Consider the following 17,442-nt stretch of genomic DNA (forward strand, 5'->3'; position numbering starts at 1 on the left):
TTTTTAGCCAGACCTGTGAAGACACTGTTGCAGTAAAAAAGATAAAGACATGGATGAGTTTCGTCCATGCGTTGTTGGGACATCGATCCTTTAGTACTGGAAATGTTCTTCAGGTGATAGAAGGCCGACCTTGTAACTGTCTTTATGTGGCTCTGAAGGTTCAGGTCAGAGTCCATCACTACACCCAGGTTTCAGTCCTGATTGCTGGTTTCTTGTTGTAATAACTGAATCCGTGCATTAACTCTAGATTGTTCCTCTTTAGGTCAAAGATGATAACTTCAGTTTTGTTTCTGTTCAGAGAATTTCAAGGCTTGAAATTATTGTCAAATTTCTTTTATATCATATTTGACATATACAACACTTTTATAACAACTGAAGTTACTTGCTTATGCTATAAAGTGGCATTTTGTGGCTAGAAAACACATATAGGTTAAATAAAGCCTACCATAATAGGCAGGACTTTGGACTGTGGGAAAAAGAAAGCCTGAGGAAGGAAACAAACCACACCACCAACTAAGAACAAAAGGAGTCAACAAGAATTATGGAAGTGCCAAACGACTATTTCAGGAAAATATTTATTTATCACAGCTCCCATGCGTCCCATTACATATTGGGATGATTCACTTCAATAAATAGAGAAATAGCAGCAATAGAAATTAATCAGGGTTCAGGAAGCCCTGTCTCCCTGCTTCCTCTCGGTTGCTTAAGATCACAGAAAGGACAGCAGTTAAGCTTTATCCCAGATGGAGCTGGTTTAATTTTAGCTTGAAAACTAAATCAGAAAAAAAAAAATACTGAGCAGGGCATTATCTGTCAACACATCTGATCTAGTGTATTGAAATGTGGCATTTAATTGTTTGCCATGGAGCGACAAGTCATTTTTCTCAATTTGCTCTCATTTGGTAAACTGCAGCACAGGGCAGTGGAAGTCGTTCTGCTCTGATGAGTCAGGTTTACATCAAATGGATGACCAAGTCCCTACATGAGACATACAGTATGTGGGGAAACCGGTGCCACCAAAATGCATTTTGGGATACCAACATGCGCATCTTTAAGGAAGAGCATTCATAGAAATTATACTTCCTGATGGCTTTGAACCCTTTTGGCAGGATAGTGAACCCTCCAGCAAAGCCAAAACGATTGACTTTATGAGCATAAAAGTGAGCTTGAGGTGTTCACTCAATTTACAAATCCCTCTGATTCCAAATCAAATTTCCTTTGCTGTTCCTGTGGGGTCCACTCTGGTTTGTTTTCTAACTGCTTTCTTGAGCCCAACCAGCAGAAAAATAACAGTCAGGATGTACCCTGTTGTTTTTCCATCGATTGATCATTTAATCCATTCGATAGAAAGTGAAAGGATGCATCATAGATGGGTGACAGGTCTGGAACGAAGACTAATCAGTTTAGTCCCTGATCTCAATAAATAACAAGTACTTTTTACACAGGAGCAACAACTTATCATTTTCTGTTTGAGAACATGATATTTGAACATCACTGACCCGTTCATTATTGTAGTTGTCGTCTTTACTACTAATAAAATAAAAGCTATTGGCGTCACCGATGCTGACTTTTAAAAATACACCGGACAAAGACGGTCAAGAGAACCTCTTCATGTGTGAAGCACTACTTCAAATGGATTGAACTTATCAAGTCCAGACGACACCAAACCACTTCACGCTACATTCAGTCATTCACCCATTCATGCACACACTCACACGCTGATGGTGGCGAGCTACTGGATGGTAGCCACAGCTGCCCTGGAGCATTCTGACAGAAGTGAGGCTGTCATGCACCAGCGCCACTGGGCACACTCCACCAGCAGGCAAGGCTGCTGAAGTGTGTTGCCCAAGGACACAATGACAGAGGCAGGTGGAGCGGGAATCGAACCAGCGAACTGCTTTGGCACCATCGTTCCTGTTGCATCAGGTGGCACTACAAGGTGTCACACACTACTTATGGCCAAAGCTTTTTCATAAAAATGAAACTAGCAGGGTTGTGGTCATGTGTGTGTGTGTGTGTGTGTGTTGGGCCCACGTGTTCCATTGTTTGGCGACTGTGGTAGGTCTAGAGGGAAACTGCTATTCATTTATCATGTGTTAATGTGGGGCCTTCTATACAGGTCCACAGTATCAGTGGCGTTCCAGATGGTGGTGGTGTTGCCTGGGCATGTGGCTATTTGACGCTGCAGGCAGGAGTCATACTTTTTAACTAGACTGAATTGCATGTTTTTGTTTTTATAATATTGTTTTTTGTTATATTTGTCGGGTAGGGCTACACCAGATCCTTCAGCCTTGATCTTGAGTGCTGGCTTTATGCAGCGCAGGTATGCAGTGATTTTAGATTGATTTGATTGAAGTGTTTATTATAAGCATTTAGTCATTTTTGCGTATTGTTTTTAACAGCACTATCACGGCTTCCTGCTGTCTTTTAAAGTTGTTTTTCTCTTTTTCTTAGTCCACCCAGGTTTTGGTTTGTGTTTTTTTCCCTTCCAGTATGTGAGGGGGTACTAACTATTTCCATTCTGTTTGTGTTTGTATGTCCAGCATAAAAACATCCCATTTCGCTGTTAGTCTTAAATGTCTAAGACCTGATCCTGCTTGGAGTGTTACTTTGGGTTTACATTGGATGCAATTATTCTGCAGTGGATCGAGTGCATAGATTTGCAGTGAACGACTGTAGTGTCCTCTTGAAGTCTGTGTTTGAATTCGACTCGACTGTAACTCGGATTGGCAGCGAACGGAGAGAACCCAGGCGTGCACAGGGAGAACATTCAAGCTCAGTGCAGAAAGAAACATAAAGTTAAACTGTGAAATATGAGCCTCCGAAAACATTCACTCCAAAACATTAGTAACACTTCCTGTTGGACGAAACACCAGCAAACTTTAAAGATTACTTTAGATCTAAAACTGCCAGGAATATGAATGATTTTGGACTTAACCGTGTAGCATAGTTAGCTTAGAACAATCTCAACATGGCAATAAGTTATGTTTATAAATAAATTATGCCTCAACAGCAGAAACGGACATGAAAAGATTTTTAAAGTGTTTCTGTTCATCCCTTTAGGAATCTCCAAACATAGCAAACATTAAATCTGAGGAGAAGTAATCATGTAAACTGAACCCTCCTTGACATTTTTAATGAAGGATGGTTTGTCTGCTCTACAGCAGTTACTTTTTCAGGCGTGACTCACAGAGCGTCATTTGCGAATTGGTCAAGCGACAAGCAGATTACACATAAAATTCACCCACAGCCGCACTTCAGACACAAACACTCACAGGGAAAATGTTCAACACAGGGAAGCAGTGGAGGTCTGAAAGGAAAGGACGTGAGGGAGACGGTTAGACGGAGAGCAGGAAACCAATCTAATGGAATATCACACATGAGATACTGATGAGAACGCTGCAAAGTCTGGGAGATATCCTGCAGCCTGCTTTTGTATGGACGTTTGTTAGAGGAAGCTGGCAGTGACAACCAGACAGAAAGCCAGCCAAGGGCAAGACGTTAATGAAAGTCGAGTGCTCCCATAACACAGGATGTTTTCTGACTCACATTCAGATTTAAACTGGAGATTTAACATTGAAGCAAACACTTTCCTGAGCCTTTGGCTCATAACTTCGCTTCACAATTTCACAAGTCCTATGAATATCTGTGTCTGTCCTTTCAGATCTGGTAAAGTTTATCTTTCAGGGCCCACCTTGAAGGGTTTTGTTTGTATATGTAGTTGCCGCTTAAAGTCCAAGCCGAAATCCAGCTGAGAGTCTGTGGCAAGACCTGAAAACTGCTCTTTGGAGACGCTCTCCGTCCAATATGAGCCATTTTGCAACAAATAATGGGGTGGAAATGTCAGTTTCTAAGAGAGATGCTGCAGAAGACGTTTAGCTGTGATGTAACCTGACTCTGCAAGTACTGATTTGCCAAACGTATTTGCTCACCCATCCAAATTATCGAAATCAGGTGTTGCAATTACTTCCATGGCCCCAGGTGTATAAAATGAAGCACCTAGACATGCAGAATCCTTTTACAAATATTTGTGAAAGTATGAGTCGCTCTCAGGAGCTCAGTGAATTTCAGGGTGCAGCTGTGACAGGATGTGCAACAAATCCAGTCATGAAATTTCACATTTCAATTCCACAGTCAACTGTCAGCTGTATAAGAAAACTGAAGTGTTTGGGAACGAAAGCTACTCAGCTATGAAGCGGTAGGCCATGTGCACTGACAGAGTGGGGTCAGAGTGGGGTCAGCGGATGCTAAAGCACGGAGAGGTCACCAACTTTTTGCAGATCTGGTCACGTGGGTGTAGCTATGACTCTCATAAGGTCAGCAGGGGATAAGCCGCCATGAAGTACCGCTCCTGGGGGACTGGGAACACAAGGCGTCACTAACCCTGGTGGGTCCGGCGAGAGTCCTTGGTCATGAAACTGGGGTGTCAGTGGGCAGCAGAGGAGCAGTAGTTACATGGTCGTAGCTCCTCGTGGTCCTGCCGGCTAAATCAACCAGCACAAGGAAGGGTCGAGCTTGACCAGCTGGCCCCGGTAGATCGGTCACAGACACGATGAAACTCCTCTCCGATATCTCCGGCCACGATCACCCTTCTGGCTTTTCAAAACGGATGCCAGTGCAGCTAAAGATGGAGGTTGTTACTGCGCGAGAGAAGCTGTCTCTGCGGCATGTTTGAGGCCGGACATGTCTGGCATCGGCAAACCCAACCTCCCCAGAGGGCGCTGTGAAATTCCTGATAGATTTTTATACTCATGCTATAAAATGTAGCTTCACTGCTGCTTCTCACCTGCTAGACGGAATAAAATGCTAAACATAAACTTTTTATGTGCCAGACTAGAATGTTTTGAATAGAAGTGACCGATTGATGAATGCTTGTGTTGTCCAAGTCTTTCATTATTTTGATGAGAGAAACATTGAAAGTAAAAAAACAAGGGTCCTGTCAACCCATTACTGCTGGATATAAGTCTCTGCACAGATGAACAGGTTTAGACTGATGGATGGAACAACAGCGTTGATATGAAGTGTTTATTATTTAGCATTTATTACAAAATGAAAAGCACCAACAGTACATTTAGTTTTGTTAACATGCAACACAAAAACTAATGTTAACCCGTTAATAATGATAAAAGTAGACAAACACTGAGCTTCTCTTTGTTTCAGCTTTGGCTGCTTGTTCACATTGATGCAGCAGAAAGAAATTAAATAGTGAAACACATTTAAGGCACTACCATCTCTTCCCCTGACGGTCACATTTGTTTGAGATGCTTCCAAAGTAACAATAAAATTACTTGGTGCAAACTGACGTGAGTCAGTTTTTCTTCGGATGACTGAAATAATAAGACAGCCCTGGGCCAGAATCACCACCCTTGACATAATTTATTAAAAATATCTTTAGCTTTACTGAGTGAGTTAAAAGAAATCTTTTAAATATTTAAACATTCAATGGACAACAGTGCAGTACAAATCCAATCAGTGCATCAGCCCCCCACCCTCCCTGTAAAATAGCATATATTTAATATGGAAAACCATATTTCACCATATAAACACATTAGCTGGCAGCTTATAAAAACAAGATTTTAATGTTCCCTCAGAATGCCTACTCTGTTTAAGCTAGCTTCTTTGTCTCCAAACCGTAATGCTGTTTTGGATCGACCCTCACTTGTTCTACTGTAGCCTTTGTCAGACTATGGTAATTAATCTAAAGAGGCACTCTGCGGTGAGTCTGTTAAAGTAAACTTACTTTCTGACATGGCAATATGAGCTTAAAGTAAAAGTCAGAGCTATAAGGTGTTGGATAAATGCGTAGGACCGGACCAGCCAGTGGTGACCTACTGAGAACATTTGGACAGAATGAAATGCAGCAACTGCAGGACGGACTCGTGGTTGAAATCGGCGAAGACGTCGGCGCGGTTGAAGAAGTAGGTCTTCCCGGCAGTCAGTTTGAAGAACTTGCACTGATCTGGTGTTTCCAGGACGAAGACATCTGATTCCACTGTGGCCTCCTTCCCCGTGATTTTCAGCACGTTGCTGAACACGGTGCTGCTCCGAGACACGCTCTCCACAACCCCGATGAACACTACACACAGAGACACACACACACATGCACGGAAAACTTACAAACCTGAACTTAAGAACACACTTAGGGCCCACATTGTTAAGTACAGCTGCCAGCAAGCACAATTAGGCAGTCAGCCAATCACATAGCAGCAACTCAGTACATTATGTATTTAGCTGTGGTGAAGTTTAAAGTGAAGAATGAATACATTTAAGTGATTTTGAGCGTGATGTCATTGCTGGTGTCAAACAGGCTAATCTGCAACCAAGACACCCAGAATATCATTTGGTGTAGAAGACTGGCTACGTAATGGTGAGGGGGGAATAACCTTATTACACCATGTTTAAGACATGGTGTAATGGTCCAGCTACAATGACTTCATTGTACCCATTGAGGACAATGGCACAGTGGACCCAGTGTCCTCAAAGAAAACAGTGGGTTCATTCTACTCCAATGACCTTGGGATGTTGTGAAACCCCAAAGATCTAATCTCAAAGGAGTTTCTAATGATTCTGTGAAATGATCACCTCACCATGTTTCCAGCAACATGTTGAATCAATGCCCTTAATGATCAGGGCAGTAAAGACACATTTTAGCGTTGCCTTTTGCCTTACCTTCATTGCAAAGTTGTGTTTTGTTCAGATTGTTCACCAGTTGAAGTTTGGACTCTGCAAAAAAAAAAAAAAAAAAAAAAAAAAGATTTTATCTCTAAATTTACTCCAAAATGAACTGTCTTTCTCAGGCTCCGTGTTCTCAGCAGAGCGCAGTACCTTTCGGGTTGGGTCTCGTATGAGTGGTCTGATGGTGTACTGGACTGAGCTTCCCCGCGCAGCATGACCACAGAGCGGAGTCGTAGTAGTGGTGACCGCAGCACCGAAATCCATCCTTTGCTGGGTAGAACAAGGACTGTTCTTCACTGGTGCAGCAAACTTCCTGGTTCTGGGCAACATTTAAGAGGTTTTCTCAGAGGAGGCGGATAACACGCTTGTGTTTTCCAGATTTATGACTCTGATCGAGTAAATGAACCATACCGTTGCGTTCAGCAGCTCGGATCCACAGCACTCCAGGTCGTTTTCTTCCCCAGTCGTCAAGTTGTGCAGAGTTCCTTTGCAGCACTTCTTTAGTGGGTCCGAAATGTTGTAGGCATGAATGCCACAGCAGCGGATGTACTTTCCTCGATCGTATCTATTTTGTGAAACAGAGAAAAAAAAGCTAAGAAAAGTGAGAAAAGGATAAAATGCTAAACGAACATCACTGCAGAAATATGAGCAGGTTGAACCGTTCCCATCACCGCTGGGATCAAGGAAAGGTGTTTCAGAAAACAGAACTAATTGAACCAAAGAAGTTTAACTATTTCACCTTCCATCAAAATCCACTGGATTCATCAAAAGTACATTAATCAAGCAGTTAGGCAATTATCTCTCTCTGTTTGTCCATCTTAGAATATGAGATGCTCGAGGCAGCAGGTAAACATTTTGTTCTCGAAACGAATGTGTCAGAAGGTGGAAAAAAGCAACAAGAATTTGATTGATTTTAACAGAGACCTGGGTCTGAGCGTCCACGAAACTGCAGCTCTGGTGGGTTGTTCCCGGTCTGCACAGGTCATTATTTACCAGAAACGATTCAGCGGAGGAACCGCAGTGAACCGCAAAAAGGTCAAGACTGACTGATGCACGTGGGAAGTGAAGGAGGTCCAGTTTGGTCGGATCGGGTAGAACTACTGTATCTCAATCTGCTGAAGATCTTAATGCTAATTCAGATTTTTTTTTTTTTTAAAGAAAAGGTTTAACAATAATAGTGCCTGCTGCCTTATGAGCATTCAGGTCAGGTTTGATAAGAGTTGTTGCATTTCATCTGCTATTGTTGACATTAAAGTTGTTGTTTTTTTTCTTTATGGACACAACTAGCACACCAGATAAAACCAGTCTGCTCTGTGCTGGAGATCATTTGTTGAGGAAAAAACTTATGCAAATGTATTACTATTCTGAAGAATGAGGATGTGAAAACTGGGTCTATGCACCTATTTACTATTATTATTATTTTTATTATTATTATTATTATAATCTAAACAGAAAAACAATTGATGTTGTAATTGAAAAAAGATTAAATAAATAGCATCTACATAAAAAAAAAATGTTGCATTCACATTCATTTGCTGTGAGAAGTCCAGTGAAGTTGGTTTTAATTAGTACAGACAGTGAAAAAAGGAAGGAGGTGGGATTTACTCACAGGCACCAGACTCTCCGCGTCTGTCTGTCTCTCTCTCTCTTTCTCTCTCTGTGTGTGTGTGTCTGTGTGTCTCAGCTCTTCATTAAGTTATTTCAAAGTCTCCACTTAATGCAAATGTTTTTATTGAAGAAAACAGATTGCCTCAGTTATGTTGCCTCTGGTCCATTTTCCTCGCATGAAGGCGATGCAGGATGTTGATGCAGGTCATTAGGGTTATGCACATTTCCTTCTCTTTACTGCTACCTACTCCTCATATGGAGGCATAAATATTTTCCAGTTGTCTGACTCATGGATCGGGTATGTCTAGCTGTCCTGGCATCATTAATCGACAGTGTGAAAACACCAAACTCCCACGCAGACATATTTTAACATGGAAAGAATTTTAGGGATCATTTCAGGCTTGGAGAAAGTATTTTTGGCACAATAGTTAGTTGTGTTTAAACACGACAAGAAAAGGGGGGGGGAAGGAAAAAAGAAGAAAAGAGATAGAGACCAGAAGCTGAAATGTCTGCCTCTTCTCAGACATTGAGGAATTTTTTCACCACTCCCGTCTGGAATAGTTTTTCATATTTTCTCTGGAAGTCTAAAAAGCAACATTAACTTGTTCATGCACATCCAGATTCCTTGTTTGCAGAAAGAAAAAAAAAAGACATCCGCACAAAGACTAACTCTATAACTTCAATACAGCATCACTTGATTATTCACCTTTGTCCTTTGCAGCAAACAGTTTTGTTGGGCTGGTAGAGTTCCTCCCCACAGCAGTGACCTCCAGGTGAGTTGTGCCGCTTGTGAGCACACACTGTCTCTGCAAAGGGTTTGTAAGGCACTCCGCTCTCCGAACACTCCTCTCCATCCTCTCTGTTGTGGTACAGGCGGTTTCCACAGCAGAGGACTCCTCTCTGCGCTAAACCGTGTGGTGAGTCTCCACAGCACTGAAAGAGTCAAAGGAAAAACTGTAAGAAAAGCTGTAAGTCTTTCACATTGTAGCCTTCTTCTTTATCAAATTTAAAGTTATTAAAAGACAAGAAACAAAAAATAAAAGACACAAATTGGGGGGACAAAAACAAAACAAAAAATCAGGTCAAATGTCTGTCTAATGTTTCACACTAAAAAATTATAATGGTAATTAAAAAAGCAGCTTCAGCATATGAACCTCAACCCTCTTTGTCTTACCAGAGCGTTTTTACATTATCCTGTTGCGGACCCGGTTAGCCTCGAAAAAGCGTGTGAGTTTATCCCTCGGAAGGAAAGCACCCAATTTGAAATGGGAGGAGCGAAGAGCTGCAAACCTCTACAACCAGTATCTCATAGATTCTGTCTTAACCCCTAGAACCCGACGGACCCACCGGTGGGTCCAGCTGCCACGACCTCGGCCTCGGCTCGCTCTGTAAACAAAGGCTCCACGTGCCTTTAAATTTTTTTTATTTTTTATTATCCGCTAAAAGAGGCTTTAATCTTTCAAAAACTATTCCGCATAAAGGTTTTGCCCAAAATGTTAAGTTTAAATTTATTTATACCCACTGAGGGTGTAAGAGGTTAAAGCTGGGCTATCTGCATTGAACTATTCTGACTTATTATTTGTCCTCATAAATACTGGATGTGCAAAAGGCCTGAAATCAGTCGCAGGCGCTTTATGTTTAATTTAGCAGTAACAGGTGTTTGGTTGTCTCACAGGAGGCTCAGCAAAACAAAATTATTCGATAAGCAAACAAAAACAGTGACATAAGGACATTACCTTATCCATCCATGGCTGCAGCTTTGTCAAACAGCCATCACAGCAGATGTGTGTCTTTGGGTCGTAAACAGTAGTTGGAGGTTTTGCACCTAAACAAAAGGAGTGGGAGAATACATAAAGCTAATATTTATCTATTTTCCAGGCACCTAGTGCCATTTTATAGCACAATCAAGTATCTATGTTGCCTTCAGTTATAAAAAATGCTACATATATATGTGAAACATAACTTAAAATAAATTTGCAGTTTGACGCCTTGAAATTAGGCCTCCGTCTCTTTAAGAAGCTCCTGCTCTTTCTCACACACCCTCTTCAGGAAGTCATCAACACAACATTTCTCTGTGAAGCTGCACACAACGTTTCTAGGAGCATTAGATATGATATATAGTTCGTACAATAAGCTCCACAGATGTTGTGCAGTTCCACCTGGGGCTAGTCTGAAGGAGTGGAGTGGGGCTGTGAGCCCGAAACCCGGCTGGAAAGTGCAGCTGCAAGGAGGAGCTACGTGGTGGCAGCAAGCGTTTAGGCACCCCTGGGTGGTTGCCATGGGAGGTTAAAGTATTTCTCAAACATGCATGAAAGAATCAAAGCAACAACCCAGGTATGTTTTTGATGATGGGATATTGATAGAACACAATGTAAAGCTGAAAAACGTGGATTTTGTTTTTTTATAAAGCAGTGCCTTTAAAGTTCTGATAGAAGCTTGTGAAAAGGATGGAGATTAGCTTTGAGGATTTTGAAGGTTATCAGAAGCTTAAACTCAATATTATACAAACAATACCATCTGTAGTTTACCCAAAGGCAGGGAGAGACTGGACCATTCAACGAGCCGTTTGTAGTGAGAGGGTGCTTTGTCTCTACACTGCCAGACATTTTCAAAAGAAAGTCTCCAAAGTCATTCTCAGACACTTTATGTTTATGTCTGACTGGAGAAGAATCGGGCCGCAGGTTAGTTTACAAATTAAAATCGTTTCAGTCTGGTGTCGGTCATTGTCTGGAGACTTTTAAAAGTAAGAACAAGTGGGAGCGATTTCAGACAGGAAAATGTCCCATTTGAATTGATGTAAAAGCTGATCCAAACACTGTCTGCAGTCCAAACCAAAAGTTGGACGACTTCCTTTTTCCATATTCGTGTCCAGCTTCAGAGGTTTCTGCACTGTTTAAATTATTTATATTGACGAGATACAACATATTTATTTATCTTCTTTGGCTTTGGCAACCTCTACACGTACATTTATATATATACTGATATCACAAGCAAACATGTTTGAAAAAACTTAAAATATATCAATGTTTTGCTGCAGCTGTGTAATCTTAAAAAAGGGACACATCTTAGAACTGTATATAAACAAAGTTAAGGGAGACTGGCTGACATTGCAGATCATTACTAAGAGATAGATGTGGGGGGGAAATGAAGAAACACTTTCTTTGTTTTTGAATCTTTAAATCAAAGGTTTGTTCGGTTGCTAAGCCAGTCGACAACAAACAACCTTGGCTTTCCTCGTTGGTGTTCGAGATAAATGTTTATCACGATCTTGATGCCGTTCTAACAGAGGATGCCTTGTAGTTCTTCTCTGCTCATGTAAAGTCTGATAAGATGCCAACAGCTGCCTGCGTGGTGCCCTGGTGTAAAGACACACCGGTCATCTTACCTAAGGGGCACTGCGCGTTTATGTCTCCGTGTTTCCTCTGGCAGCAGCTTTCGGTCTTTGGATCGTAAGACTCTGACCCACAAAAATGTGGCCTGTGGACAGACAAAGACTAGCAGCATTAAATAAAGTATCATCTACACATTATCCTTAGGAAATATTCTATTTTTAAAGCTACAGTTTTGTGTGTGTGTGTGTGTGTGTGTGTGTGTGTGTGTGTGTGTGTGTGTGTGTGCGTGTGTGTGCGTGTGTGCGTGTGTGTGTACTTCAGGAGTCAAGCTACAATATTTTGTTGCCAAATTCACGGCTGTGTCTTTGTGTAATGATAATGAAGAATGTCTAAGTCTATTAAATTACAATTATTTTTAAAATATTTGAGTTCAAACCATAGCTTTGTCACTCAACATGTGCTAACGAAACAAAATGAAGCATTAAATACCTCTGGTGCTCATGAACAAGCCTGGCAGGGGAATTCAATCCTGCAAGGCAAACATCAGCCAAATAAATACGCAAGAATGAGGAAGTACAAGCCATTGAGATAATAATATGGTTCCTAACATATCAATATATTAAAATCCATTAACACCAAGATATAGATATTATTAAAAGAAACATGGCTAACATGATAATGAAGGGATTTCTTATCCTGGATCAAGCGAACGTTTAATTTAATCTCCCTTTAAGTTCTACATTCCTTCTTGTTTTACATTTAAAACAATGAATTTCTCAAAAGATGTTGTTCTAAATATAATAATCTGAGTGTTGGTTTTATGACCTGCACTTTGGTTCCAGCCACTTGCAGCTCCAGACTTCAGAGAAACGTGATGAAACCACAAACCTCACAGTATTTTAGTGGGAATTTACAAATAAATAAATGAAAATGTGTGCCATCCATTTGCATAGAGCCACTCCGAGTTCACATTCATTAAATACTGAATGTTGCAGGTTGCTCACTAAAGTTATCCGACAAATCTCTGAGGCCTTCACAGATCAGCTGGATTTATAATAATGTCCGCAGACAATATTCACTGATTAGGTGACGCCTGAATGTGACGGGTTCCACTGGACTTAATCTGGTTGCAGTGGAGGGAGTTGAAAACATGAACGCACCAAACAGGTCCAGTTTTTTATCTAGTGGCCTAAAAGCCACAGAAGCTGTTAAAGAGACAAGCTAACCTGTCCTGGTGGTGCTGTTGTTACCACAGCAGCCTGACACTTTGGGTTGAATCTGACCGCTGCAGCAGCACTCAGTCTTGATGTTGTACTGATTCTCATAACAGCACCGATGGTCCGGAGAAATTCGGCCCAAGATCTTCCTGTTTTCACCGCAACACAGCTGAGTTTTGCTGCTGAAGGCCGCTGCAGAAATAAATAATTATAGGTCAGGAGATCTGGTCACGTGATTCCAACAAATATTTTCTGCAAACAGGAGACACTTCATGCTTCGAGATCAGCTCGCCCAAACAGGGCTCCGAATCGGAAAAATTCAAATTCAAGCAGTGTTTGTGATTGTTTAGATGTCTTTTATTTCCATTTCCTTACAACTGTTGCTGGTTCTCTCCCAATACACATGAAGGAAAACTTCTTTTTTCTAAATATACATCAAGTGGTACGTCATGGAAACACTGTGAAAGTTGCATTGCCTCATTTGTGAACAACTATTATGGTTTCTTTGGCCCTCTGACAACAATTCTGGTTGCTGTCTGTATTTTAGTGGAAATCAGCCGAACTTATTATAAATTGCTGATACAACCTAAATCAGATGTGAGTCTCAAGTTTGTAGCCTTACATAAACCTATCACTTATAGCTCCTCATACATTTTTAGACATATCATGATCAGCGCTTCACAGTTTAATAGGTTTTAACTTTACTCTATTCAGATAGTCCTACTGAATAGAGTGAATTAAACTTCTAACCCCGTCAAAGTCTGAATGTTTGAAAGAGATAAAATGGACTTTCATCTCTATAGAAACTTTCTGATTCTTTGACTTATCACAAGGCTCATTAATCCCTCCTCGTGTGCTGTTTGCACAGGACAGTCAATATAGGAGATTAAATCCCTTATTGTGGTCTCCTCTGTTGCTCTTTTTTGATTTTTTGAAATAGTCAAAGGTTGAGACGTAAAACGGATGCTTTGGATGTCAGTCAAGCAACAATAAAATCGGGATGAGCGCAGGGGTTCTTTTGTGTCCATCTTTTGTGCGTTGCTATTATCAACGGAGTGAAATATTTACACGATAAAATATGCGGGTTTTCAGAAATAAGAAACACTAATGATGAAGTCAAACTTGACTAAAATAGAAAGACACGGCATTGGGACCAATGCCGTGAGAATTTTGTGCATGTCGCTGGTGCTTGTTTCTGACAAGATACGACGAAGTAAAGGTCAGGTAGAGGTCACAACCCCATCGGTGGTAAGTTTCTTTCTTTATCTTTTAACACACAACTTTGGCAGCATAAACCAGCACGAACTGTTTAACTCCATTCAATGTGTACCTACCTTTGCCACAGCACTCTGCCATGGGAAAAGGTTTAGTTTGGACAGTAAAGTCACAACACATTTCGTTGAGCGGGTTGTAAGCTTGGAGTCCGCAGCATTTTGACACCTTCTCATTCATCTTGTCTGTGAAAACAGGAAAAGAAACAAAAAGCAAGACTAATGAGCATAATGTAATAGAAGGCAATGCTTTGCAGCTGTGATGTGTTGTTGAAAGAAAGCCCCAGAGTTACGGGAAAGTTCAATAGTTTAATAGTGCAAGTAGCAAACACAGCAGAGCAGCTGAAATATTTGTAGGATTTTTTTTCCCCCCCAGGATGAACCACATCTGGAGGTTCATGCAGAGTTCCCCCATCACAGCATGAACCTGGAGGATTATTTTGAGGTTTGCGACTAGTTTCCTGTAAAGTGCAGAATTACGTCATCTGCCCTGTGCAAAGAGAAGAGACTTTGTGTGAACTCTCTGGGCGAACTGGAAGAACCGACTGTGTCATTTTTATATGTCAATAAAAATATCAGGTTGGTAAATACTTGCACGCCCTTGTCAGAGACTTGGCAGAAGTGTGCTGCCAACTGAATAAATTAAAAGAGTTCACTGCAGCTGTACACCAATATCTTCCACTTGTTTCAGTTTGAGGAAAAAGCATCCAGTTGAAATCAATGCAAATCAGCGACTTTTAATTTGCTTACAGTGAGTGAACATTATACCAACACATTCTGAGGAGTTGTGGTGTGGATTTGTATTCAGCCTGTGTACAGATTTAACTCTACACAACAGGTTTTCTTTCAGAATTAAACCCCTTTGATCCCTCATCCACTTTGACCACCTGCACAAATTCCTGGGAAAGAAACGTTTCCCCACAGCAAGATGGTGCCACTGCAAGAAAAGGCAAACTTTTTGGAATATGACCCTTTCAGGGGATCATGTGTTCACAGACTGACCTGAAGGCAAATCTTTTAAGGGGAAAATATCGAAACATTCAATCCGGCTGGTGGAAAGTTGTTACCTGTTTTTTTCTCCCCTCCTTTATCTCTGCAACAAGTGTCTGTTTCTGGGTTGTAAGGCTTCCCAGCGCAGCAATGCATCCCAGGGTTCTCAGATTTGGCTCCTTCGCAGGTTTTTCTGCAAAGCAATGGTTGTGGTCACGGGTTTCGGTTAATTATGAATGTACTCTACCGACACTAAAATGAAAGGAAACAATTAAAACCAAAAAGATCAAAAGGAAAGGCTCTCTTTGAGCCTTTAAAAAGTTTTTATCTTCTGTTTTACTGCCCTCTAATGGACGCAAGTGAAAACACCCATCAGTGTGAGTTTTCCTGAACACAAGCTAGAAGGAAACAGCAGCTTTTTGGTTCTGCTATTATTACTACTCAGCAATAACAGTAGCTACTGTTGCATACATATTAACCAATAACAGTGAATGTCTCTATGAAACACTGTTTGCATCCATTCACGATTTCCTTTTTTTTCCTGCACGTTTTCACACTTAGGTGTTTCAGAACATAAAACCAACTTAAATATAAGTCAAAGGCAATGCAAGTAAACACAAAATACAGTTTTTAAGTTAAGTTGGTTATTATTGAGGGTGGGAAAATAAACCTTCATGGCCCTGTGGAAAAACCTGATATCCCCCAACCTTACATGTTAAATCATAGATGTGGTTTATCACACCTGAGTTCATTGTCTCTGATTGCCTAAAAAAAAAAAAAATCAGTCAAGGCGGCTTCAGCCGATCCAGAACGCCGCTGCTCGAAGAAAGAGAAACCAGGAAGAAAGAGCCTTTACGATGACTCAGAGAATAGACTTTAGAGTGCTGTTGTTTGTTTATAAATCGCTGAATGGTTTATCACCACAATACATTAAAGATCTGCTGTTGTTGTATCAACCTTCCAGGCCTCTCAGGTCCTCTGGTTCTGGTTCTGCTCTGCATCCCCAGAACCAGAACCATTATAAATACACCTGCTCTGCGCTCTGCTCTGTGTGTCAGGGTCGGGTTTAAAGCGCATAGAGCATCATGAAGACCAAGGAACACACCAGGCAGGTCCGAGATACTGCTGTGGAGAAGTTTAAAGCCGGATTTGGATACAAAAAAAAGATTTCCCAAGATCATGTTGAACTGGAAGGAGTATCAGACGGACCACTGCAAATCTACCAAGACTCTTCCGTCCCTCCAAACTTTCATCTGGAACAAGGAGAAGACTGATCAGAGATGCAGCCAAGAGGCCCATGATCACTCTGGATGAACTGCAGAGATCTACAGCTGAGGTGGGAGAGTCTGTCCAAAGAAAGACAATCAGTCGTACACTGCACAAATATGGTCTTTATGGAAGAGCGACAAGAAGAAAGCCATTTCTCAAAGATATCGGTAAAAGTCTCGTTTATAGTTTCCCACAACCCACCTGGGAGACGCACCAAACACGTGGAAGAAGGAGCTCTGGTCAGATGAAACCAAAATCAAACTGTTTTGGCCACAATGCAAGACGATGCGTTTGGTGTAAAAGCAACACAGCTCATCACCCTGAACCACCATCCCCGCTGTCAAACATGGTGGTGGCAGCATCATGGTTTGGGCCTGCTTTTCTTCAGCAGGGACAGGGAAGATGGACGGAGCCGAATACAGGACCATTCTGGAAGAAAACCTGCTGGAGTCTGCAAAAGACCTGAGACTGGGACGGAGATTTATCTTCCAACAAGACAATGATCTCAAACATAAAGCAAAAACCTACAATGGAACGGTTCACAAATAAACGCATCCAGGTGTTAGAACGGCTACGTCAAAGTCCAGACCTGAATCCAAACAAGAATCTGTGGGAAGAGTTGAAAACTACTGTTCACAAATGCTCTCCATCCAACCACACTGGACGTTTTGCAAGGAAGAATGGGCAAGAATTTCAGTCTCTCGATGTGCAAATGTGCAAAACTGATAGAGACAAGCCCCAAGCGACTCGCAGCTGTAATCACAGCAAAAGGTGGAGCTACAAAGTATTAAGGCAAGGGGGCCAAATAATATTGTACGCCCCACTTTGCAGATTTTTATTTGTTAAAAAAAGTTTAAAGTATCCAACAAATTTGGTTCCACCTCACGATTGTGTCCCACTTGTTGTTGATTCTTTACAAAATAATAAACATTTTAGATCTTCATGTTTGAAAGCCTGAAAAGTGGCAAAAGGGTGAAAAGTTCAAGGTGGGTGAATACTTCCACAAGGTACAAGGTACTATATATATCAGTGTTGTGTTCAAGACCACCTAACCCGAGACCAAGACAAGACCAAGACCAG

General features: G+C 41.3%; 1 protein-coding gene across 1 annotated transcript in view; it reads right to left on the reverse strand.

Annotated features, from left to right (window-relative positions):
- Positions 1–5,011: 5,011 nt before the first annotated feature.
- Positions 5,012–17,442, reverse strand: part of LOC106963246 (uncharacterized) — a 25,558-nt gene continuing 13,127 nt past the window's right edge. Inside the window, exons 4-14 of the mRNA XM_015058055.1 lie at positions 15,171–15,286; positions 14,167–14,289; positions 12,842–13,024; positions 12,105–12,144; positions 11,669–11,760; positions 10,020–10,108; positions 8,990–9,216; positions 7,087–7,240; positions 6,826–6,994; positions 6,670–6,723; positions 5,012–6,076 (exon numbers count right to left, since the gene is read on the reverse strand). Of these exons, the coding sequence (XP_014913541.1) occupies positions 5,829–6,076; positions 6,670–6,723; positions 6,826–6,994; positions 7,087–7,240; positions 8,990–9,216; positions 10,020–10,108; positions 11,669–11,760; positions 12,105–12,144; positions 12,842–13,024; positions 14,167–14,289; positions 15,171–15,286 (1,495 nt within the window). The 3' untranslated portion in view covers positions 5,012–5,828. The remainder of the gene's footprint in view (positions 6,077–6,669; positions 6,724–6,825; positions 6,995–7,086; positions 7,241–8,989; positions 9,217–10,019; positions 10,109–11,668; positions 11,761–12,104; positions 12,145–12,841; positions 13,025–14,166; positions 14,290–15,170; positions 15,287–17,442) is intronic.

This window comes from Poecilia latipinna, unplaced genomic scaffold (genome assembly GCF_001443285.1).
Source record: "Poecilia latipinna isolate Pla-1442-1.1 unplaced genomic scaffold, P_latipinna-1.0 Scaffold1513, whole genome shotgun sequence".
Lineage (NCBI taxonomy): Eukaryota > Metazoa > Chordata > Actinopteri > Cyprinodontiformes > Poeciliidae > Poecilia > Poecilia latipinna.